Here is a 26,860-nt window from a genome sequence, read left to right on the forward strand (position 1 = left end):
TTTTTAGGAAGAATGTGGAATTCATCGATGTATTTTATCTTAATTACATAAGGAACCTCCTAATTGATACATACATACGTACGTACGTATGTACATATGTGTAACTATACGTACATACACACGTATATGTATATGTGTGTGTATATATATGTATGTACACACACACACACACACACGTATACACACATACATACATACATATATATACATGCATACATATATATACACACACATATGTACATATACACATACACATTCACACACACACACAAAATGTTGGCCCCCTTCCTCATTTTTTTTTTTTTTTTGCATGTTTGTCACACCCAAAAGCACCACAGGTCGCACCTAGTTCATGATCACAAAAGCTGCCGATTCACTAAGCACGCCTCACAGTGTCATTACTTTATTGAATATTCATGACTAATTATGTATGGGCCATGTTCTGCAGCCCTCATTGCCAGCTCCATTGTGCCCCCCTTACCAAATTATTCCTGTCCTACAGTGGAAATCAAAGGGTGAGGGTGTTTGCGACTCTCTTTGAAAGATGTGACGTAAACAGCCGGGCGAGTGAAGCACAAACGTCTGAGAAGGACGTCTGAAATGTTGGCAACGTGACGTTTATATTCTACTCAGCTAACACCCATGAACGACACAGTGACTTGGCCAAACACACCATTGCTGACGATTAGGGACAATGTTAGTGAAATCAGGAAAACAGCTGGAACAGCAAGTGGAGAACATATCTTCTACATACCAGGCATGAAAGTGAAGCCACTGGGCAGCTGCATCACCCCCGTTGATGCACCGGTGGTCTTGAGGACAGTTCCGTTGGCACTGACGCTGGTGGAGACAGGCGCCAGGTAGTTGGTGATGGGAAAGTTGGGCCCGCTGCTCACCTGCATGCTGGTGGAGGTGGTGGGCACTGTGGCCTGGGCGCTGCTGGTACTGCCTGGTAGGTTGGCTACCGTGAATGTCGGTTTCAACGTGTCCTGGGGGTGAAAGGACACAACATTTAGAAAAGGGGAAAAACATCTGGAACAGTCCATACTATTACACTTTAAGGGGTAATAGTGGGTCCCGTAGCCAAACCAGCTGAGAACCACTGCTGTAGGTGGTATGGAACCTAGGTTCCCACAGTAGGCGTACCCCCCAGGGTACAACAATTGTAATAGGGGGTAAGTGAATAAAAGTGAAAAACAATTAGCACTGAACACTACAAATTACAAGTGCACCTGAACACCTCATGGTGCCAGCAGAACATAGATATGTAGGATGATTGCTTATCTATTTATCAGTGCTCATGCGACCATGCAAAATACACATTTCTCACTTGGAATTCTGATTAAATTAATTAACCAATTAATTATGTTCAATATTTCAAGTTTATTAAGATAAAAAAGGTTTGTTTTTTGTACATGCCTTCAGGTCAAATGTCTGGAGGGGTAGGCGCCTGTAAAAGGTTTGGGAACCACTGCTACAGAAGATGCATGCCCAATGGAAAGGTGCATTATTTTCCTGCTTCTGCACAGATTTATTCATAGAAGCACTGAACGTTGAGCGTAGCACCAGACTTTCACTTGTGGAGACCAATAATGATACCATTAATAGGGCTTTTCCTCCCTAAAGCAGCTGGGTACATATTTGGCAGAAGGGGGCTTTTAAAAGTAAGCACAATGTTGTCAAGGATCAATGAACGGGCGAAAGAAACCAGACGTGACATAAACAAGGTACAGAAAATAGGCTGGGAACCATCTAATTGCATCCACATGTAGAACTGTGAAAAGTTGCCAGTGATGTTGGGTCTACTGGATGGCTGCTTTGACATTCTACTTAAAAATCCACATGTGAAGCTGCAAAAGAAAATGCTCTGGAAACAAGGAATATGTGCACATTAGTGTGCCTATCCGTGTTGGAAAGCTTTCACAGTCCAACAGAACACTTTCAGGTGGCACTGGATGAGATTATTTCTGCACCAACTACCCGCTCGCTATGGGCGGTTGTGGTGGATGCTGCTGGCACGATTTAAAAGAACAAAAACAAGGGAACATTTACAAGTTAGAGGGGAAATTACAATATGAGCTCTTTTGAACATCATTCATTCATCCTAGTATAATAGTCCAGTTTCAGCTCCATGCAAACATGCTGACTAAAATGTGTTGCGTTACTATGACAACCCTGACCGATCCCACATCCCTACAAAAGGCGCGCATGCACATGGAAACGTACGACTGAATGACGTGCGACCACACTGTACGCTAATGTGAGCATCCATTGACGAGCAGAGCAGGATGTTCTGCTGAGTGGGCCGCACAAGTGGAGGAACAGCAGTATGGGATCACAAATACGTCTCAGACGTGACAAATACACAATACACTCTCATTCTTAAAGCTAGCAATACGGCGAATATTAGGTGGATGCAATGTATTTGCCATCAGCCTGGGATGTTGTTCTTCTTTACAACTTGAGCCATAAACTATACCACTCAATTTGCCCTGTGTACATTCTTTAAGGCAGTTTTTCAACCACTGTGCCGTGCCACACTAGTGTGCCGTGAGGGATTGTCTGGTGTGTGCGAAAGTATCCAATTTCACCTAATTATTATGCGTAAATAATGTGCCGTTGCAGAGTGTCTGTGCTGTCTAGTAGTGATCGGCAGAGTAACCATGTAATACACTTCCATATCAGTAGGTGGCAGCAGGTAGCTAATTGCTTCGTACAGGCAAGGTAATCAATGCATGGATGCTTCAGATGGCGGTGACAGTGGCATTGTGGCTAGCCAAACAGTGATGGAGAAGTTTTTGAAAAGGAAAGATGCTAACTCTGAACTGCACCCTGGAAAAAATTCGGACCCAGATGAAGGCCAAAGTAGGAGTGGAGGTCAAAAGAAAGCAAGGGTGGATAGCTGAAGCAAAATCTCTTGCAATACTAGCTGTCTTTCATTTGGATTAACTTTCACTGGGGATGCAAGGAAACGACTACGTTGTGCTTGGTGTGTGGTGAAAAGCTATCCAACAACGCTCTGGTCACAAGAAAGCCTAAACACCATCTCCAAAAGAGACAGAGTTGTTGAGGAAGAGCCTTGTGTGTGTCTCTTTTTTGATCCCTGCCAGGATATTAGCTCTGTGTTCATCCAAACAGGCGAGTGAGTGATTCTAAAATACTGTTTAATTTTGATTATTTGATTCCTACACTGACCCGGTGATGAGAACAACTTTATATTGTCTATGCAGGCTACAGAGTTCATTTGGTAGCATTTTCGGCTGGTGGTGTGCCTCATGGTTTTTTCAATAAAAAAAATGTGCCTTGGCGCAAAAAAGGTTGAAAAACACTGCTTTAAGGGAATACCGCAAGGCTTTTCAAAGGCTAATATTGTGGGCCACCCTCCAAGGAGCCAAACAGCTAATGAACCGCAGCTCCCCAGTGTCAGCAGCACTCATGCAGCACCGAACCACAACGCTACCACCAAATTCCTTGACTTCCCTTGCCTGCTATTTATACAATAAAGTCTGCCGAGTCATTTTCAGTGGATAATAACTTCTGGGCCTGGGGTTATGGGACAATGCCACAGTCAGGTTTAGGAACCAGGTTAAGTGGAAAGAGGAAGGCCGACCTGAGCAATAGGAGTAAGAGCACTCACTGCTGGTTTTGATGTGAGACTGATTGCTGAGGGAGATCCACCATGGCCTTTCAGCCAATAAGAATATCTAATTTCTTAATCACAGCGCTTTACTGCAATGAAATAAACAAGAAGATGCTCTCATTTGATGGCACTCAGAAGATGAATAAATAATCAAAGTCTGCCTTCTTGTCTGCCCGTGTGACGCATGCATAGCTGCACATGTGTTTTTCTGCCGTGAGTCACCTCGAGTATACAGTACTCTTGTACACAAGCAAAGTGCTGAGCGCGGAGTCGATGTGAAGCTCAGATCTCGGCTCTGGTGAGGGCCTCTGACAGTTCAAGGTCCTTTACCTCTTTAGTTAAACAGCAGTGGGGAAGTTAAAGAGGGAGGGGCCTTAAACTTAAAAGTGACAAAAGTCACAGCACAAAAACTCATCATTCATTTACTACTGAGCGACTTGGTCGGAATATTCAATTTGGCAGAGACATAAGTGGAAAAACACCATCAATCTACACAGTGGGACTAATATTATAAACGCATATTAAAAACATTCATAATACTATGAGCGTATTGAGAATGGGGAGCTGGTGTACCAGGCAAGTTCAAGCGCGGTGACGGTGGCATTTATCACCCCTCCCCGTTGTAGCACAGGGTGCAGGGTGCGTGTGCGTGTGTGTGTGCGTGTGTGCGCGTGTGTGTGGCAGGTCGAGCAGAGCCGGAGCTGTCTAGGATCGGCTGTGGGGACAGGGGACAGGAGTGCAAACAGCTGAGGGTACCGACAGCTGGCGGGAAACCCGAGCACCTCAGAGGGGACATTAACCCATTCCCGGCCAGCTGAGGCTGTGAGCGGGCATCAAAAAAAGAATTTAAGGGTACATTTATTGAACAGCGACCTAGTTAAAATGTTGTCAAACTGCTCCTTGCTAAACGATATCAGCGTGATCAGGCCAGTAGGTAGCCATGTCTAAACTGTGTTGTGAAAATGTGGAGATTTCTGTCAGATATGTGAGTACGCTGTGCATAGTTACAACGCAGGAAATGTACTGCTTTGCTTTGCAATCTTCGACTTGATGCAACTTCCGTTTTCAGTGTTTACAAGAAAATGGTGACAATGCAGTGTTTAAAAAAAAAAAAAAAAGCAAAACAACAATATCTCTAAGTTCTGTGTTTTTGCAGTTCCCTGCATGGTTCAGCATTCTCATCATTGAGGTGTGCACTTCAATTCCCAGAACGGATGAAGATATACACACACCTGTTTGGTTTAGTGTGACCTCGTAGTTAACCTCCACTAGCTCACTGCGTTGTTTGACCATGTGTCTCCTGTTCAAATGGGCCTTCTATTATTGACTTTTAGTTCAGTGTAACAGCAGTGCGTGGTTAACATCAGCCACTGTGGTGTTTTGTATTCCTCCACGCTACAAGTACTAGAAGTACTAGTACTAGAAGCGTTCTCTTCAGCTTTCTAGGAGACATATGAAGTCCTTTCACCTTTCCTAAATCCCAAGATCCATCTGAAGAAGAATGGGCCTGTTCTTTTTGATGCAGCCACCACTGTGCATCACTGTTGGTAGATTCCCATTAACCACTTCTTTTCCAACTAAACTCCCTGTTGGCCTCACCGCTTTGGAAGTAGGTACGGAGAACCAGGCCACTCAAGATAACGAATGAGCAGAATGTGACGTCTGCCAGAAACTATGACTCAAACAGCAGAAGACTTTACACATCTTTAAAGTGTAAAGTCTTAGACTGTATATGAGGTGTCACTGACTTATCAAAATTGCTACTGAAAAGTGTATCAGTAATAAAGAGCGTACACATGATGACGAACCATTCATTCAAAGTTTAAGGTGACAGCTGGCAGACGGCTCTGGTGATGGCCCATTGTACAGTTTAGCAGTGGCTGGACGGCCCTCGTCTAATCTCCCATTTGCTGGCTCCCATCTCCCAGCCTGTCACCCAGCCAGCAACATGGAATTTGCGGCTCCATTTGGGACTGCTAAAAAAGGCAAGGCAGCCCAAGTGGAGGAGGTGCAGCCAATGACTGCTGACCTGTCCAGTTGCTTGCTGTAAAATAAGGAGGTGGAGGGGTGGGAGATTCTGTGCATGCGTGCGTGTGTGTGTGTGTGTGTGTGTGTTGGGGTTGACATAATGTTACTTTCCTCCCCCTCCAACACAGAAAACTACTCTCTCCATTGCCACCTTTACGCTTTACTTTTATTCTGTGATCAGTGAGTATCAGTACGTAATTGCACTGCAATATCCCCATGGTCTAATCTGGTCACCTGACACTTACGACCGCCATCAGTAGGACAAATGTGCACACTGTTCATGTAGAACTGTGACCTTATTAAAAGAAAGTGCATCATCCAAACAATTTTATCAAGTGATGGAGAAAAAACTTGTCACTTCTTGACAACCGCAACCTCATTCTCATACAGAAGCCTTGCGAAGAATGACGCTTAAGTTGTCACGTGGATGGAAACCATTAAAAATATTGTGTAAATGTAATGGTCCAAAATTAAAAATCAGCCACACATCCTATGTTAGACTATTATATTTTATACATCAATACAGCATACATACACACATACGATTTACTTTCATGTTTCAAATCAGTAGCAACCTCACTTACAACTTGATTCCCTCCAAAATTCCTCAAACACGATGTCCAACTACAATTATCTGACTGACACCCCACCCCATGGGGTGCCATCATTTTTTTTTTTTCCACATGAATGTTTGTGTTTGTGTCTTCTAATCCTCCCAATTTTCTGCACATGAAAGGGTGACATTTTGGCAAAACATAGACTTCCTACTGTGTTGCCTGTGTTATATTATTCGTCTGATATTCACAACTGAAAATACAGCACTATTATTAAACCCTTAAAAGTCTGTCCCAATAAGTCGGACTGACTTGAAATTTCTCACACAGCTCAAAGCGCTCTACAAAACACCCGCTGTTAATTCAAGGTGTTTAGCTGAATCGCCATGAAATTCGGTACACGGCTTCAGGGGACTGACAAGCACATGTGTATAGAATTTGAGCAAGATTGGTTGAAGAACATGGCCGCCGTCAACCAAAACGCCTTTGCAGGGGCACCTGCAGGACTTTGCAACTAACTGCCCAGAAGCCATTGATCTAATAGTTATAAACCTTTCAGGATATTTGTATTGCAAGTATGCTAGCATGTTTTCCAAAGCATTTTGAGAACAACCCATAGGGTGTCCCACAAATGTAATTTACAGACTGTGTAGTTCTGTGGTAATGTACTGAAAATGGGTACACAGACGCTTACAAAAGTGTGCACACTATAGTAGCATGGAGAAGCATTGTATGCACACTCACAAAATCCAAAGGGCTTGCATCTCTGGATAAATGTTGTTATGATTAAATCAAGTGAGTTAACTGGTTGGACAACCCTGCTTAAATACCTAACCTCCAAAGACTGCGTTTTGAAATGGGAACATGACATTTGGGCTCTTCGATCTGATAATTCATTACGCTCAGGGATCTTATGCATTGTTCTTCAATGGTGAGGTCACTGTGTTACAAGATAAATTACACCAAATATCCCCATATAAAAAGGCACAAGCAAATAAACGCCATATCTACCTTCTCTTACGGAATTTAGGCTAGTGTTTGCAGCTTGAATTAGCCTAAGAGGGGTTCGCTTTCACTGAACAGATTGGAAGTCATTCATCGATAGTGCTTGCAGTGACAGGCAATTAAAATGAAGAGCGGTACAAAGAATACAAATGTATATTGATTTATTAGTCAGACATTTATTCTATTCCCTAACGCATGAACACTTTGCTAATTTTTCACAGCAAGAGACACGGAATAGCAGATAGGACAAGATCACTCAGACAGCACAAATCAATAAGTGAATGACTAGAATTAACACAAATAATGTGTAATAAGAGCTACTACTAATACAAGGGATTTAAATCTCTTTGTGACAGATGATTCGATATGCATCTAGATGCATGGGTTAAATATGATTCAAAAACAATACTGTATTTTAAAGAACAGAAAGATTAGATACAGTGCACAGGAGATACAATTTGATTCGATACGATTCAGCGGTTGTATTTGTTGATGTAGCAATTAGTCTTACATTATAAAATAAAAAAGCCAATTCTAGAAAAGTGGCATTCGTACAGTATTTTCAAATGTGTACATCATAGCACATCATATCTTCAAGCATCTTCAAGAAATTACACGAAGTAACCCTGATGTTTAAGTTGTTTGTTGCGAGCAGTGACTTGTCCCACTTTGTTTTACTTTCTCCCATGCTGCAGCAACACAATACTATATTTTTCCCCTTTTTCTTCCCCCTCACATTTGGTCCCAAATGCTGATACTATGTGGGAATGCATAAAGGTAAGATTTGTGACGTTATTGAGTGCCAATGTGCATATTTGTTCAGTGCACCTCCCTGAAAAACAAACTCCAGGCTCCTACTGGTGGATGGTGGGCCTGTATTCATTTAGTGCTTTTAATTTGATGTTCTTCCTGTCTTAGTTTTATACAATACATAATAACTAAGATAAATAATGTACGTATGTTTTGCTGAGGTGTTGATAATGTTACCGGTGACTATCTGGCGAACTGCTAATGCTAGCGCTGCTAATGCTATTTAGATCCATTCTCGTCTTCAGTCATGCCAAGCTACAAAGCATGCACGACAATCGTTTTGCCGGCGACCCAGCCTCTCGTGTTGTTTAAAAGACAGATTAGATTATCAACCGGTTGCTAGTCTTGCGATACCTGGTGCATGTCTCTACCATCAATTAATCTATGGATTTATGGCTTATTCCTATCGATCCTGGAGGTTTCTATCAATGCAGCCATATCTCTCGCTCCTCAATCCGAATATCCGGTCGTATCGGGTTATTGCTCAGAACCCTACCAAATACGCACATTAGATTGCAACCTAATCTTATCTGTTTTTATAGAATGTTCATCAATGTGTGGATTCATATAGAAATGTATTGACAAAATGCTCAGAAGAATACATCATAAAAAAAATCTATTTAAAAAAAACAGTACGTGCACCACAAACCAAAAAGAACCCATGTAGATGAAACCATGTCCTTTGCGGTAAGTAAAGTAATGTTTCAGGCAAAAACCTTCACACTACACCACTTCGTCTCCTTCCATATGATTTAATGAGCTAGTCATACCGCATCAAACCATGTCTGCCTCACTAATCTTCTTGGACCCAATCTTTTTTTTCTTCTCTTCTTCCCCCCGCTATTCACTTCAGACTGAACTGTTTAGACAAGTTTGGACTGTATGACTAATGAATAGTGGCCAGACACAGCAGAGGTATACGCTCTGAACTATGAAACCTACATGCTGCACTGAAATGATCCCTGGAAATTACCTACTGAATATGTGAGGACACTATGCAACAACGTATGCAGCAGCGTGACGCCTCTGAGTCATGCCTTGGTGTCACAAATGATTAAACTATGTGCAAGAAAGTTAAAACTGAGGTTAAAATGACCTTAAATATCATTCAGGTGTTCTATAAACACCACTTATGGTAGACCAGGCAGCTAGTGGACTGATGAGAATCAGATGGCAGGGCTCAAATGCTGATTATTCCTGCTTAGTGGCAAGAATGAGACTAGAATTGAATGAGAATTGAGCTGAGACACCTCTTCAACTCAAAGACAAGAGCATTTTTTAACATTATTTACTGTGACGCATTTGCTGTCTAAAATGCGATGCTAAGAACTTTGAACCCTGCGGCTTATACAACAGTGTGGCTAATTTATGGTTGTGACATCGCCTTTACTTCAGAACAACTACTAATTGTTTAAATACTGTGCCGCTCGTGAGGAAACAATAGAGATTTCTTTTGGAGCCGATCATGAGCTATCAGCGCTATGTCAACCCATTGGAAGTCAACCGAGGTCGGTATATATACCAGTACAACAACATAACACTCTGACTCAAGGTTTCAACTTTCAAAGAACACTTTACGAACAGCACTAAATTCATCACACAGCAACTTACCTTAAAAGCAAATATTCCAGACACGTGTTCTAAATGCTTAAGTGAGAAAGGCACCTTACTTCACTGTATGTGGAAAGGTAAAAAAAAAATTGAAATGTTCTGGAAGGATGTCTTGAAATGTTTGTCAAGATTGTTGTCAATGAATGTACCCCTAAGTGCTAGACTGTGCATTTGAAATTCATTGCCAATGTCAGCACAGCTGGCAAGTTGCTCTTTATGACACGTCTGATGGGTATATTTAGAGTCATCAGTTGGTTTAATTGTGGCCACACGGTGGCTGAGTGGTTAGCATGTTGGCCACACAGTCAGGAGATCAGGGAAGACCTGGCATCTCTGTGTGGAGTGCATGTTCTCCCCGTGCGTGCGTGGGTTTTCCCCGGGTACTCTGGGTTCCTTCCACATTCCAATAACATGCATGTTAGGTTAATTGGAGACTCTAAATTGTCCATAGGTACGAATGTGAGTGTGAATGGTTGTTTGTCTATATGTGCCCTAAAGATTGGCTGGCGACCAGTCCAAGGGGTACACCGCCTCTTGCCTGAAGTCAGCTGGGATAGGCTCCAGCATACCCCCGTGACCCTAATTAGTATAAGCGGCACAGAAAATGGATGGATGGAAAAAACATATTGGCTAGAAGAGCTATTGCACATTGTTTGAAGCGTATGGATGCGCCTACACTGGGACTGTGGAAGAAAGAGCCGTGTAACTGCATAAGACTTGAACGATTAACTTCTAATCAAAAGTGAAGACAGAGAGTTCTATAAACTTTGGGGACCACATATGACCTGAAAGAAGGGGGCACGAGTCCTACTTAATGTGATGTAACTGCTTGCTCGACACTGTTTTTTTTTCTTTTTCTCTTTTTATACCTTTTATTCTTATCTGGTGCAATGTACGGGGGGTTTGTGTTTGTTATGGAAAAATATTAAACTTTATAGTAAAAATATTTTGGAAAACAAAAAAAGATTAAACTGTGAGTCACACTATCACACTGAGTAATGACCTCCTGCAATTCCCAATGGGTTGAAAAGCTTGTGACTTTTTCCACAATGCGCGCTACAATATGCCACTTTATGAAATGGACATGTGCGGCTTATACACCAGTGCGGCTTAAGGAAGCACAAATATGTTTTTTCCTCTAAATTTAGTGGGTGCAGCTTATACACTGGTGCGACTTATACACTGGAATTTACAGTAATCACAGTTTACTCGAAGTGTCAGACGATACACAAGATTGGGTCTACGAGAACGAGATGAGACGTTACCTTGCATTGCTCCTCACAAGGCCACACTCTTCCGCACTCTTGTGTGTATGCCAGCGGCCCCACCTGGACTGCTTTGAATCAAAGTCTTCTACATTCGTGTAACTTATATGGGGTGTTACGATACAACCTTTTTACTTCCGGACTTCCAGATCATACATACTTTTATTACTTGTTTAGTACCATGGAATGTTCAAAAAGGCTCGATCAAGTGATAATACTCAAACAGAGAACAGTAGGTATGAGAAAAACTGACCCATTTATTTCTTGATGCATCTGGTGTATAGTTTTATCGACAATAGGCATAATGTAGTGAGGCTCGATGTGCTCAATGAAGCGTTTAAACCAGACATTACTCACCACCAACAGGGGCTGGCTCTTTTCTGTTACAGCCAATGGTGGGAGTTTCTAACACTTTGTAAATGTGTCAAATAGTGGTGGATGTTTCAGGAAGACGTGGTGTTGCAAAAATCTTTCTTCAAATGCTTTATGAGGTTGCTCGTATTAAACTTCGTATTAAACTTCCAGTGTCACCACGGGAAAACTTGTGCATGGGAAGTTTTGCACTCAGTTGCAACGTATTTTTTGGACTTTAACAAAAAACACAGCCACATGGCTGACATCACGCTTACTCTTTCCTAATCACACTAGCACAAGCTCTAGTTGCGATCACGTGCATTCTGCATGCTGAATAAAACATCCGCTGCTGGATACAAGTTCTGGTGCGGAAACTGGAATGGACTGCTTATATCGGTGTGATTGGAGATTTTAGATGCAATCGTTTTTTTTGGCTGATATCGGACTGATATCCGATACCGCTTCTCATCTCTGTTGAACGCCTCTCATTGAAGCGCGACTGTTGCACAACAGCCACAACCATAAGAAAAACTAAAACACCCGTGTAGAGTTAATCGTTTCATGCTCACTGAACGGCACTCTGATATGTTACATTTGCCTCAATACTATGAAACCACAGTATAGGACTGATGTTGACAAGAAAAGGCCTGATCAGGACAAGGATGATGCAACTTGTCGTGCTTTTATCAGTGAGTGCCGTACACAGGCCACACAAGTCCCCCAAAGTCGTAACAGTGGTGGGGGCAGAGGTCACTGCTTGACACCTAAATAGAAACCACATAAAACTGAACAAGTGTCACTCAAATGTTCCCATGGTGTCCAATCATATCAACATCCCTAGCTCTCCTCCATATCGCTAAATGAGTGGTGGGGTCGGTGGGAGGTGGAGAATCACAGGGCTCTAAAGACAGCTGCAGCTTATAAGGAATGTGAGGGGCCTCAAGCCAAGAAAGCAAGCAGGGAAACCATACCATATATGGAAACAGGCGCAATCTAAATTTTATCAATGAGCTGAGCGGGCATGAGAGTGGCTTAACATGCAAAGCTTGGTCTCCCATCCTTGACGGAGTATGTACGCATTAGTGATGGCCTTGGAAAAACAGCACACAGGCATCATCCATTGGGAGGCCTGAAGCTGCCCAAACGGCAGAGAGTTTTTGAAGGTGCGAACACTGAAGTGTGTCTGCTGATTGATTCGGTCGCATCACTACGAACAATTATAGCAACCGCATGATGCAAAGTAAGTCAATTTAATGGATACACTCATTTGTAGCTCTTCGTTTTTATCTACACAACAAACACTCGCTCATAATACTGCATGTCAAGTCATTCCTGCAAAAAACCCTTTTCTGATTGGCCAATTTTAGGTAGTGAGCCGATGGCCAGCATTCGTGCACTTTGTCCTCGAACGTCATAGATGCGGTCTCCCTGGAGAAGATGACTGTGGAAAAAAAACAGCTGGGATGATCGAAAATGAAAATAAACACAAAAAAAAATAATGGAAAGAGTTTGCCGTTGTGTAAGCTGTCTTTTGCTCAATTACATCTTTAAAATAATAAATTAATATAATAAGTAATCAGACGGGATAAGCTCCTGTCTCCCTGTGACTGTGACAATGTTAGGTGGTAGGGATTCAGTATGCGTATGTATGGATGGATGTATGGGGGCACTGCATGCTTATGCATGCATATATTAGTACCGTTCCAAACCAAAGCAGACAAACGCCAATGCTTTTCAAGATGCTGTAGCTCAGACCACAGCAAACACACACATCTCTATTCTAATCCAACACACTGGTCCACTTAGAGCCTTAGAGCCTGTTTACACCAGGCAGTACAGTTTGATTGCATTTGATACGATACACACATTGTTGCATTTCTATTGTCAAGAGATGTGAAGGGTACCAAAATAACTTATCTGTATTGCCCCAAAAGGTACTAAACAACAGTACAAAAACAAACTGCAATCCTTTGATTGGTTGACATTTGGACAACCACACAAAAGTCATGCATATTTTGGATAAACACTGGTAGCAAAAGATGGTTGCTAGTTGCAAACTTTGACAAAAGGTAGGCCATATGGAAGTCGAAGGAATGAAGTTAATGTATAGATGAGTGTTACGTAGCCTGATACGCAGAACCAGGCGCTGGGAATTCAAGGAAGAGCTCGAAAAATTGTCATCGAAATTCTTGATTGAACGCCGTTAGCGAAACTGGTTATGTTGTTTCTTAAAGTGAAAGACTGCGCATACCAAGCCTCCTCTCACTTTGTTGCATTGTGAAAATACAGCGGCACGTCTACGACTAACTATTACTGATTTTGAACAGCAATACAACTGGATTGAAAAATACAACATGACATTGCCTGATGCTGTGCTAGACACGGCGTGCCTGCAGCAAAAGCATAAGGCAGCTTGCACTGACAGTGTGCTCAGAGCTAACATTCTCCTCCATGAAGTCGGTGCTGAGGAGGATTTTTGGAGGGAAAACTCAGTTACAGCAAACATATGACCCAGCATATGACCTAGGCACGGGCATTTGTTACAGACCAAAGAGCACAAAGTGCAACATGACATCACAGAGCGGTCAACAAAGGCCGCCACTAGAGAGGACTAATCCACTGGAAATGTTTGGTAAGAGATGAAGATACCATTTGTCAGAGCACGTATCATTGGGCTAAATACTATCTACACAATGAACACGTCAAATTAACTGAAGAGTAACATTACACTATTTACAGACACTTCACTATCTGAGTCAGAGATTTTTGTGACTGAATCCCTTGGGTCAGCCATTACTGATACTGCCTGTACTGACAGTGTGTGGGTAAAATGGCTGAAGAACTGCTTGAATACTTTTAAAGTCAAAACTGAAGTGATGACGCTATTGCAGACAGAGACTGCAATAGCAGTTGCAGACCATTTAAATTTAGAGATGCAGATGTAGTCTTGTCTAACAGACTAGGAGACTAGGAGAAACAAACAGCCATATAGAAATTCAGGTGGTTGCAGTCAACATCCCACTAACTGCTGAGCAAGGCGTAATTGAAAAGAGCAGGAACTGTTTTTTGGACATGGAAAATGACAGCACTATGAAGTTCATGCAGCATGAACTGTACCTCTGGAGTTCACCAGTTCTGGATACTAGTGTGTGGACATCAGAAACGACTATGTTAAAAAAGGGGAAAATGTGAATGAAGATGAAGTTATCACATTAACAGACAACATGTCTCAGGCGGTGGCAGATGGTGCAGAAGCGAACTCAGATGATGAACAAAATCCAGATGATTATGGGATGTGAAAACAGACAAAGTTCTGCACCCTCTTATGAAACAGACGTATCAGGAAAAATGAAATGAAAAACAATGTCTGCGTTGGCCCTGCATCTTCTACCAAGTTGAAAACAAAACAAAATGACTTTCAAGAGATGATGGGGTCCAATACAAAGCTGACATTTTAACTAGACCAGGTAAAGTCACAGGAGAGAACAAAAACTGGTATAACTTGCAATATATCGGACCTGACAAGCAAAAAGAAGCATTTTACATATGACATGTAGAAAGCCTCAGCATTGAAACAGAAAACACAGAAGATGATGTAGCGCTTTTAAAGGTACCCAAAGGCTTCACAGTGAAGTGAACCAATTATTCATTCACTCTTTAGTCACACACTGGTGGTGGTAATCTACATCTGTAGCCCCAGCTGCCCTGGGGCAGACTGACAGAAACATGGCTGCCAATTTGCGCAAGGCCTCTACGACCACCACCAAACATTCATTCACATTCATATGCCAGTGTGTGCAGCACTGGAGGCATGGGTGTAGCGTCTTGCCCAATGAAACAAAAGTGATTGGGTGGAGGAAGAGTGGATCGAACCTTCTCTTTCAACGCTCATCACAAAAGCCGATCACCTGTGGCTACTACTATTGCAGTCCACAGCGATCCGTGCATGCATGTAGTGTCTTGCCCTAACTAACGTCTTGGGCAGTGTCCAAGTTCCAGCGTGGAACTTAACTGCCAACACTTGCCACAAAAAGTATCTTGCAAGGGTAGCACGTTAAAAAGCTTTAACTTAACAGGGCATTTGAAGAACAAACACTTGACGGAGTATGGCGAGCTTTCAAGGCTCACAATGTGGTCATCAGTCAAGCAGCGGCCAACAGAGCCATGTGAACAACACCCACCCGTATGTGCGTGACAGTCAGAGGGCTAAGCAAATACCCCAAAAAATAATTGAATCCATCGCACAAGATGACCAGCCTTTCTCAGCGGTAGAAGACACCGTGGTCACCGAGTACTCTCTCACTTACCTGGAAGTCCTGCTAGAGCTCCACCAATGTAATCTCACATCCAAAGTCTCCTTAAAGAAGTTGCCTCATCCTCTGTAAGTTTCACGAGTGATATATGTTCTCTTCAAAAAGGAAATCAAATGTTTGTCTAAACTGAGGTGATTTTATAGTTCTTTCTTCTATTTTTCTGTGGTACTATACCCTCGTGAACATCCGTTGAACAGCATTGTACTGGAGAAAGTAAATTTGTTGCTCCAAAAATGGCAAGAAAAACAAGAATTAACATTGGAAGAGAGAGAGACCACCTTAACACTAGCAAGGTTTTTCCTCCAGAGAAAAAGGAGTGTTCTAAAACGTTTCACTGGTAGTGTACATTTTTGACAAACATGATTCCTAAACTAATGTCAGCTTTTCATGTTCCCAATGTCCACGTAGCGACGTCCATGCAGAGATATTCCTACCTTAATGAGGCCGAGAAGGGGCAGGTAATCAAATATAGGGCAGATCCTGTGGGTTGTGCAGCAGACCAGGCCCAATGTTATGTTTGACAATTGCATTTTGGTGTTGAGTTGAAATAATGCCACAATGTAGTCTGTTCTTGAAGTTAATAAAATAATCCATCATCTGAAGTCAGAAGAGGTGGCCCTTAAGTTTCAGTATTTAGGAAACACGCTCAACCTTGTTGTGTTCAGTGATGTCTCCCTTGGCAACCTTTCTGATGAAGGTACACAGGGAGGGACCTTGATTGCTCTTGTGGGAGAAAGAAGGATTTTTTTCACCTCTACATTGAAAGTCCAAGAAAATCTGACATGTGGTTAGGAACACTCTTGCCATTTTCTGCTCTCACTAATGGAAATGCTACACTTAGTGCTCCTCCACTGATCTGTGTTACTGACAATCATTCTCTGTTTGATGCGCTAACATCTGCAAAGCGGGTCACAGAGAAAAGACGTCGATCGGAAATGAGTAGCATTAAAAGAGCACAATAAAACAAATCAAAGAGGTGCTTTGGTCAGATAAAAAGCTCAGCTTGCTGACCCTAAAAAGGAAGCATCAGCCTTAATGCTTCTAAATGCATTGAGTGAAGGACTACAGTATCTCAAATAAGATTGGCTAAATAAAACTTGCTATTGTTACTATGTTCAGGTTTTATTTGAAAGTGCTCATGTCACTTATCCAGACAGTGTTTATAAGTGATTATTTTTTTTAAACAACAGGAGATGGCCACACAGTCAGGAGATCGGGAAGATCTGGGTTCGAATCTCTGTTGGGCATCTCTGTGGAGTTTGCATGCTCTCCCCGTGCATGGGTTTTCTCCAGGTACTCCAGTTTTCTCCCACATTCCAAAAACGTTAATTGGCACCTCTAAGTTATCCATAGGTATGAATGTGAGAGTGAATGGTTGTTGGAAGTTAGTGAATAAAGAGGTCCAAGAAATCAACCAAATAAACGTCATGTTGATTTTGGTTTAAATTTTCCATGAGGCATTAAGCACATCAGATGGAACCAGACATGCCAACAAATACAACAGAGTAGTCCTGTTGTTGGCCACAGCTAGTAGACACAGTTTATTCAAGAGGAGACTAGTGCAGCCAAGTGGAGACTGTGGAGTACCAGAGCTTAAGGTACAGCAACAAGGTAAGCTAACAGCAGCATGTATGTTTATCCTTGTCATTTCTAACGCTGTACCACCCAAATGGAATTTGGAACCCCGACTGACCAGGCACTACAAATAGTACCTGCTTTTTGCCCATAGAAAAGCTACAATAGCGAGTACACAACAGCAAATACACACACAGGACTGGACTTACTACCTTATTATGCATCTGTTCCACATGTATTAATTTATTCTTGTTCTTGCCTTGTTTGTTTTATTTGTAATTGATTATGTTTATTAGTACATTTTTGCAGAGCTGCTGGAAATGTGAATTTCTCTTAGAGATTAATAAAGCATCTATCTATCTATCTACTGTATCTATCTATGTACTGTACAGAGAAGGGGGGGGTTATTTCTCTTTTAATAAGCAGAAAAACAAAATGTTGAATGTCATCCATTGTTGTCTCCATTGTTACTGTGTTGTGTTCCTCTGCTTTGTTGAATTTATTGGTGGGACGCACTTCATCTTTTATCCCTTTGTTATGTTGCAATCAATGGCAATATGGGAACTTTTTGTAGCACAGCCAGCATACGACATTGTGGTTAAGATGCTGCTTACAGTTCCCTACAGTGCTTCTTCGTGGGGCCCTGACAAATAGAACATGGCTCGGTCTCTGAGTAATGTGAGACTTTATGAGTCAGACGAGTACGACAGCTTAACACGGAGGTCCCACTGAAGACGTCACTGAAAAACTGTAGTGACATAAAGCCCATTAATCCGAATTAGAACCTATTGCAGTGAGGAAGATAACAATTGAGACGCCTGACTTTGGTTTTAGCAGCTCTGCCTCTCATCCATAGTCAAAGATAAACATGGAGGCTCTTCATATAGAAGGTTGCGTGTTTCTCACCCTAACACAAACCAGATCTGCTGTGATTTATCTTGAGGAGTGTTACGAGGCTTTCCTGGAGGAGAGGTCAGCAGGGTTCAGAGCAGCAGACAAGTTACGTTTCGTTATCCAGAGGGATAACACTCCGCATCTTATCTGTCTCATCCACAGTGGAGGGCGCTCCGACTTTGCACTCAGAATTTTGATTTAATTAAAGAGAAATTATTTGGTGCTTAAAGTCAAAGTGCAAGGGAGATACTGAGGCCTCGCATACACAACAGCCAAGAGTTTAAAAGTGTGTTTATAGTTGGACAGAGATCATTTTCCATAGCGGCTTGTGAACGTTATTAATGTTCTTGTGAAAGCCTTTTGTGGAGTTTTCTTTTTTTCTTTTTTTTTTTTTTAAGTTCTCCACACAGAAAGTGATGTCTGCAGTCATGCAAAACATGAGGCTAATGTGAATTATGGGGATTGGGTTAATTAAGCCCAGTTTGGTACAGTTCAGTTCGGTACGGTGTGGAACACTGAACCCTGGCTTGTGAGGAACATAATACAGTAAACAAACGAGACCTCCAACGATGAATCTCTTATTAATCGACTATCCAATTAATCAACAACTATTTTGGTAATCGATTAATCATTTCATTTATTAATGTACTGTACATAAACCGATTTCAGCCTCTCAAATGTGACTCCTTTTAATTTCCCGAGTCATCCATGAAAGCAGACCTAGAATCTTTGTGTTTCAAGCAAACAAGATAGTCACACCAGCTTTGAGCAATCGCCATTTTTGTCTCTTCCTGATAATCTTGCGAAGCAAACCCCTGCGGAGATGTGTATCTAGAGCACGCGTAAGAACATACTCACGCAAAGTATGGGGTTTATCCACTTGTACTTCTGCATAGGAAATGCATACATTTATGGACAACTCTTACCATGCATACACATAAAAACCCTAGTGGTAGAACAGTGAAACTGCAAGTGGCTATTGCCAGACCATAATCATCTTGCTACCTGCTTCACAAACAAGGCACCGCCCTTCCCCCCCAGAGCAGATAGCCGATGCCAAACACAAAGCCTGCCCCTAAAGTTTATTTATTTGTTATGTCTTATTTATTTATCGGTGATGCACATGTAGCAGTCTGTGCCAGTGACTTGTGGATTTGCAGTAGAGTGTTTGTGTTTGAGATGTTTGTCAGTTGATTTTCTATACTTCTCTACTTCAATTTTGGTGTCGGAGAAATTCCTCCTCCTCGCCGTCTTTGCTGTGATCATGCATTCTTAAAAAGGGAGTGCTACTAAGAGGCGGGAATTTAAAATGTGTTGTTTTTTTTAAAAATCCGATTCATCGATTAATTGGAAAAATAATCGACCGATGAATCGATTATTAAAATAATCATCAGTTGCAGCCTTAAAACAAACAAACAATCCATCCGTTTTATTTTTCCTTCATATGTGGCTGTTTTTTTACATGGAGTCACGTGTTTGAGAATAAAGACACACTGTGTGTTCTACCAATACATTCCCATTGTTGTAGGGCAGAGGTCTAATTAATTACACATGCAAAACCTTACAAGTCATGGTGTATAAGAAATCTTTCTACAAACATCATACTGGGAACATGGTGACAAACAGAAACCGGCAGGTGCCACACAACCCAGTTTGTGAGTGATGCGACTCTCACCGCTGCCTAAATTCAGCAATTTTTACTCAAGAAAAAGCAAAACATTATTGGAATCATACAGTAAATATATTTATAAACAGATCACCCATTCATTATCCCAGCCTATCTAACCAATCCCAGCTGACTTCAGGTGAGAGGTGGGGTACACCCTGGACAGGTCACCAGCCAATCACGGGGCACATATAGACAGCCGACCATTCACACTCACATTCACACCTACCGGAGCCAATTTACAGACAATTTACAAACGGAGATTCAAACCATCCATCTCCTGACTGAGGTCAACATACTAATTACTAGGCCACCATGCGGCCCCGACACAGATCGGTGGACAAAAACTGAAATTTCCACTGTTACATATTTGAACAGTCACCTTTTATAAAAATAAATCAAATAAAAAAATAATGCACCATCAAAACCCACAGCAAGGTCGCTCAAATAAAGAGGTGTGCAATACAGAGTGCAGGGAAACATTAACACTACAATGTAGAGACAGAAATAAATAAATAAGGCTGTTTAGTTTGTTTAGTAAAGGCCGAGGTACACAGACCTGCTCAATGAGAAAGGTACCCTTAAATAAAGTTGATATTTTACGTTACATTTTCAACAAATTATTTTTTTCAGAGCCTTATTTTTAAAACGGTTGTTAAAACACCTTCGATGCAGTGCGTCAAACACCACCCGTTAAGTACAGATAAGTTAGTTTGGTACCCCACACCCATAACAATTCCATATCAAACTAAGGCAAACTCTACTGCGTGGTGGAAACAGAGCTTTAATGACTCACCTTAGTGTCGCCCATGCTCTCCGACTCAGACACCTGGTAGGTGAGGTCCGTTTCCTCAAAGCCCGTGGCACTCATGCGCTGGTCAGTGGAGGGGTCGGAGCGTGGCGGTGAGTCCGGAGAGTTGAGGCATGTTTGGATCAGAGCTTTGCCCGTCTCACTGGTGATCATGGGCTGGAGTTTACGAGTGGCAAAAGTGTATACATGACCTGTTTCGCTGGCCACAAGCAGCAGAACTTGGGTTCCCGTCAGGGTGGAGAGCTCGTAGGCCTGGCGAGGACAGGGAAGTACATGTAAACACATCGTTCACAAAGATATTAAACATATTTCCCAAATGAAAATACAAAGGATGTAGCAGACCCAAAAGGTGAACATCTGGAAACTAACAACCTAGTCAAGGAAGCTAAAAATAGCATGGTAGTCACATATGACGCGTAGTGCAAATGAAGCTAAAATAACAAGAGATAAGGCTTCCAGAATAGTGTGTGATACCGTTGAGAGACTGATTGCAGCAGGGCAGCAGCCTGCACAGGAAGGGGGAGTGGCAGCAAGCCAGCCGGGGGAGAGGACATGATTGGCTGCAAACCACGAGGCCACCAGCGCACTCTGCATCATTGTAATACATAATGCAGCATGCAGACGCTCAACCCTCCCAGCGCGCAACACAACATAAACACAAGATGAAACATGCCGAGCCTGCACTCAGAATGAACTTGTGAAGCCGCCTTTATATCTAAATGAGTCATCACTTATGTGGAGGATGTGTGTGTCCCTGCCAAGGCTTAGCCGTCACCACCACTTTTGTGCATGCGCCTGAAGGCTAACAGTTCGCCAACGGAACCTAAATGCTTTTATTACCCCGTTAGAGGACCATGCCATCAAGCTACTTCTTTTAACGTAGTAATAATGACACCAATGCTGTTGGCCCAATGATCAAAATGCGAGCACATTACAGATCCATTGGAGTATAAGTAGGCCTGTCAACACATTTTGCTGGTTAATAATTATGCTACAAATTATAATTTTTTTTTAGACCATTTTGTCATTATTTGTCATGAGAGGTGTACATCCCATTTGAAGTACTAGATGGTACTCAAGTATAGTGTACGGTGTACCTGTGTGAGACATTAGCTTGACACAGAAATTGCCTATATTTCTGTTTTTGCAATGTAGCCAGCGACACAGTTTGTGAGCACGAGCCGTTTTACACTGTTTTTTGAGCATTGACTGCCGGGACGAAGGCTCCGCGGCCCGAGGCCCTTACATTGGTAGTTTTTTTCCCCAGTTGAGAAAACTGTCCCTGTCTGGGGTCGATGTTCATTTGCTCACCGTGTTCATTCTGTTTAAAACCGAAATGTTCCCACACTGTGTCTGTCGGCTGAAACCATCGCTTCTGCACTTTCTTCATGTTCGTGAGGCTAACTTCTAAACCCCTCTGTATTCCGCTCACGAGTAGCCCCGCCTCCACAAAGAGGCTGAATGAGATGAGGGCCCACTCTCTCTGTTCATTCCACTATAAAACCAATGCGCTCAGACAGATACAGAGTGAACCCTCTTGTCATCCGGCCTGTGTGGCACAGAGAGACGAGCAGATGAAACACACGCAAACGTGCGCATTTCAATTTATCGAGGGCATCAATTATCAACTGTTTTTTATTTTTTTTATTGTTCGATTAATCGATTTATCGATTATTGTGACAGGCCCAAGTATAAGAACTATAAAGAAACATGTCTCCTGCAGCCAAGAAGCAGAGGTTGAACATAGCAGCTTTCATTAGCACTGCAGTGGTGAGAGAGCGATGTCAAACAGCGTCTGGTTGCTGGCAAACAGCCAGGACAGAAAAGGACTAATTTGTCATCTTAAGGACGCTTTGGTGGCAGTGCGAGGTGGACCCTCACAATGTCTTTAATCATTCTCCTCGTATGAATATTCAGAACTGCAGGCGGTTTGGGGGAGGGGGTCATCTTAATTAGTTGCCCAACAACTTTTTAATCATAAAACGCAATTGACGTATGATCATTTAAATTCAACAACATAATACAATCTATGCATTCCTTGGTTTCTTATTTCTGTGGGACTTAAGTGGCCAGCTTGGAGCGCATCATCAACGTCTTATTAATGTTACATTATCTGTCTCATTAAGCTGTCACTGGGCAGACACACTGTACTTTGAAAACACTAAAGGTTAAACACTGTCTGTTCTGGGACACTGGTGAAGCTCCAATTTGTTTGAGGGACAAGTATCGTCCAGCAAAAATATGTTACTGTGACAAGCCTATCGAAATCCATTTAATTGGAATCAGGGTCACAAATAACCTCCTGCAAAACACACAGAATTAATCCTTTGATGCTTGCTAAGTTGAAATCTCGTGACGACGGTTCAAACTACATTTGGGGGTGTATTTTTCCCAAAAATGTTGGTCAAATTCCGAACTGCATGAATGTTTGACTTGTAATTGTTCATGTCAAGACATGCAATGGTTGCTTACAGAAGCTAGAAATGTATCATTGTGATGTTAATGATTTACTTCATTTGGAACATGCTTAACAAAGTTACTGTGAAGTACATCACATGTTTACGCTTGCACAATTCAACATGACTGAAAATGAGTAGGAAGAAACAGAGCTTACTCATCCCCCTTCTTTGTGTGTCGACGACGACTGATAGTTTGTTTCACTTCCTGTGTTTAAGATGTATCAGGTAGGGCTGCGTGATATTCTTGCTTAAAATTGAGATGGTGATTCTCTGCGAGTTTTGTCAACACACACATTCTCAACCATGTACTTTTGTTTTAAAGAAATCACACTGTTTATTAATTATTATTAGACTCCTCCTTGTCTTGTTGTACGCTAAAGAAAATTCCTATCGTCTTTCGTTCTTCATGGGAAGGATAAATAAATCATGTTGTTTTTGCTATTTTGCGTTGGTGTCTGTCTTTTGTTGTTGTTGGATTATGAACGGCCGATCTACAAAAAGCACAAGTCAGAAAATGTAATGCCCTGCTGGGGAAGTGGCAAAGGAAGGTTAGTTGCCGCTACAGGTATGAATAAATAAACACAGGCACAAAAGGGGGGTGCAGTGTTGTTAATGACAGACTTTGCCGCTTTGTGACAAGCAACAAATTGCATCATGCAAAAACCCGGGCACATAATCAAAAAACTTCTGCCGATCAAAGCTTCAAAACCAGGCTAATCTTTTGATCCTGCAAACACTTGATCGTGTACTTTTTCCATTTCTGTGATCAACTCAACACTTTCTCCATCCTCACATTGTATCAAATGCTGTTCATGTTTCCAAGAGCCTACATGAAGAAACCTCAGTTACCACGACAACGATCTGAGATACACAGAAAAAGAAGAGGAGGGGGCGAAAAAACAAGAGGAATGCAGCAGACTACACTGTGTGTGTGTGTGTGTGTGTGTGTGTGTGTGTGTGTGTGTGCTGAAAGATGACAGTCGAGATTTTAATCAACAGCTGACACAACAATGAGCTTCAGAGTGATACCTACACATGACTCACTGTTAAACGTTCTGATAAAGTGTACAGGCCGCATTACACACCAGGTCTCACAGCCATGCTAAGCCACTACCACTGCATACACAATGATATCCCAATGTACAGAGTTCATTATGGCATGCAACCACAGCCTGCCGCTCATGTGGTCTGTCCTCTGGTGTGTGTCCCTGAGGTTTGGTCAGCTGTTGGCACCTAAAGGCCTGCTGCCGCTCGCCGCCACATGGCTGCCGCCTGCGAGCATCGTGCTGTGCTGCTTCAGTGGCACAGGGAACAGCCTGTGCACCGAGGGCGATACAGGCAACCACTCACTGCATGACTTGTTTCTAACACTCAACCCTGCAATACGATGCACACTACTGCAAACTCAACAATACACGCCCATCTTTGCACATATCTGTAAAGTAACTGGTCATTTCCAGCCCCTCCATACAGTACAGTGTGTGCATGCACATTAAGGAAATGTGTGTGAGAGTTGGGGGTGGCCAAGGTCATAAATAGAACTGTCATTTGCTCATGTCTATTTGAAACCCACCGTATGTCATGCACTCTCTCGCATAACATGAAAAGCATTGATAATACTTTTACAGCTTACGACAAACTGCGTTTTAATATCCTTGATGGATTTAACAGTGTTGTGTGCCACAACTCCACTAAAGAATGGATGCATGAATCAAAATACCCATCGGCCACAGCATTAGGGACACCTGCATCGTGTAATGAGAACCAATACAGCACACAGAAATTCTGCTTACATAAAAACACAATTCTCAGTTTTATTATTATTTTTTTAGTAAGGGGTGGTGTATATAACTGCACTACACTGCATTTTCCAGTGGATAAATAACGTGACACAAATGTTAGGGTGCATTCACACTTGTAGTCCGGTACTCTAGTCCTTCCGGGACACATACACTCACTACTTTCCTATCTATGGCTGATATCGTATCCAGTGTTTTGGTCCATTGGTGCAGGCAGACCGAGTCCCATCTCTCACTGTTTGGTCCGGTCCTGTTGGTCCTGGAATGCACTCACACTTGACTAAAGGAACCGTACCAGCAGAGCAATCTGATTTGAGTCCGTATTAACCAGTGTGAACACACCTTTCGAGACAGCTCTCAGACAACACAATGCAGTTTTACTGCAAACTGCAACTACAATAATACAGTAGGCTGTGCAATTCAAAAGTGAGAATGATTAAGTATGTCAAGGCATTTTTAGCAGTTCATGCATGGATATCATTAGATTGTACAGGTGTGCGTAATGTGGTGCAGGAGTGACACTTGAAAATGACTGCAGCACTCACCTTCTTCATGATGCCTGTCTTCCTCTTGCTGAAAGTGGTGTAACGTCTCAACTTGTTATCAATAAATTCCATCTTTATCTTGACGCGACCACGTGTCTTCTTCCCCGGCTTGGCCCCCGCAACTCCTCCGGGAACCAGGCCGTAACCTCCCGGAGCGACTCCCACCTCCTGCCCCGTCACGGCGGCTTCCATTTCCGCTCTCTCCCGCTTCACCCCTCTCCTGCTGTCCCCGAGCGGTTCATCGTCATCTCCAGAGTCCGAGTCATTGTCCGAGCCGCTGCATAGAGGCACAGTCTCTCTGTCCGGGTCGAACCTGGCTCCGTGAGGCAGCACAACTCCTGCGTTTAAACCCACCATGCTACCTTGGATGGCGGTCTGAAGCGGGCTCACTCCGGTCCCGTTCCCGGACCTCACACCTCGCGGACCCCCTGGACCGTTCGCCCCCAGCATCCCGATGTTCTCTCTGGTTCCGTGCCGCGCGACACTCTCGCTGAGCCCAAGAGAAGCTTGCCCTGTTCGGATCAAGAGGGGACGAATCCCGCCAGCGACAACGCTTGAACCGAGCCCGACGGTACCTCTACCTGATGCTGACGCGTTTCCCAGTGGTGCCGTCCCAACCTGGCTCGGTAACATTCTACTTACTGGTGCGACTGTGTTGAAACCAGCCCACAAAGCTGGAGCTCGCTATCTCGTAAATGACTTACAAACCGCATGTATCACTTGGTCGTACAATGCGGCGGGAGTCCGGAAACAACAAGGGGAAGAAAGTTCGCTAAGTGATGCTGCCCAGCGGTCCCTCCGCAGCCTCCACAATTGTCTTCGTGCTCCTCTATGGACTAAACTCTCAGCACTTTCTCTAAAAGGACAACCCGGAAAGCGACCGCCATGTTGCTCCGCCATATTATGTAGTCCTAGTTGTGAACGGAAACGAATGGAAACACTACCTAGCTAGTGACAAAAACGTACTTTAAATTCTACAAATGTCACAATATGTTTCCTTTCATCATTTAAAATGAATTAAAATCCCACATTTTAGACCAGAATTTACGACTGCGGAGTAATATGACAACAAGAGAACTACCTTCCTCCTTATAAAGAGATACTGCGTTTCCTTATTTGGTGTTGTCGCTCCTTATTTGGTGAGTCAGAGCAGTGTCTCCTGATTGGCTGAGGGTTATCAGAGCCGTGCAGCCATTGGCTGAGAGGCGGCTTATTAGCATAAATACCAACATGGTTGCGCTACTAACAACGTCACTGTGGCAGAGGAACCAAAATAACAAAATATTCAAGTTTTGTACTCTCCACTGGTTGTCAGATGAAATAGCTCTATTATTAATTGTCACTGTTAGTGTAAACACATTTAGATAGATGTCCCTTATGATACAGATAAGCAAGACTAATGTCAACATGTCCCCATAGTCTTTAGGCCGGTAGTGTCCAAAGTGTATATAAGTGTATATAATGTGTCACACTGCCAAGCATGTCCTTACTTTATGCATATATAATGTTCATGCACAGCCAGTGCCAAAAA

At 42.7% G+C, this 26,860-nt stretch overlaps 1 protein-coding gene across 4 annotated transcripts in view; it reads right to left on the reverse strand.

Moving 5' to 3' along the window:
- The window catches only part of srfb (serum response factor b), a 32,506-nt gene extending 6,321 nt beyond the window's left edge, over window positions 1-26,185 (reverse strand). The window contains exons 1-3 of one of the 4 annotated variants that reach the window (XM_054799598.1): window positions 25,330-26,185; window positions 20,545-20,778; window positions 755-989 (exon numbers count right to left, since the gene is read on the reverse strand). In XM_054799598.1, the coding sequence (XP_054655573.1) occupies window positions 755-989; window positions 20,545-20,778; window positions 25,330-25,962 (1,102 nt within the window). In that variant the 5' untranslated portion in view covers window positions 25,963-26,185. Of the gene's footprint in view, window positions 1-754; window positions 990-20,511; window positions 20,779-25,329 lie in introns of all 4 variants that reach the window. The other 3 variants (XM_054799599.1, XM_054799596.1, XM_054799600.1) reach the window with 3 other exon arrangements.
- Between the last annotated feature and the right edge of the window lie 675 nt (window positions 26,186-26,860).

This window comes from Dunckerocampus dactyliophorus, chromosome 14, assembly GCF_027744805.1.
Source record: "Dunckerocampus dactyliophorus isolate RoL2022-P2 chromosome 14, RoL_Ddac_1.1, whole genome shotgun sequence".
Taxonomy (NCBI): domain Eukaryota; kingdom Metazoa; phylum Chordata; class Actinopteri; order Syngnathiformes; family Syngnathidae; genus Dunckerocampus; species Dunckerocampus dactyliophorus.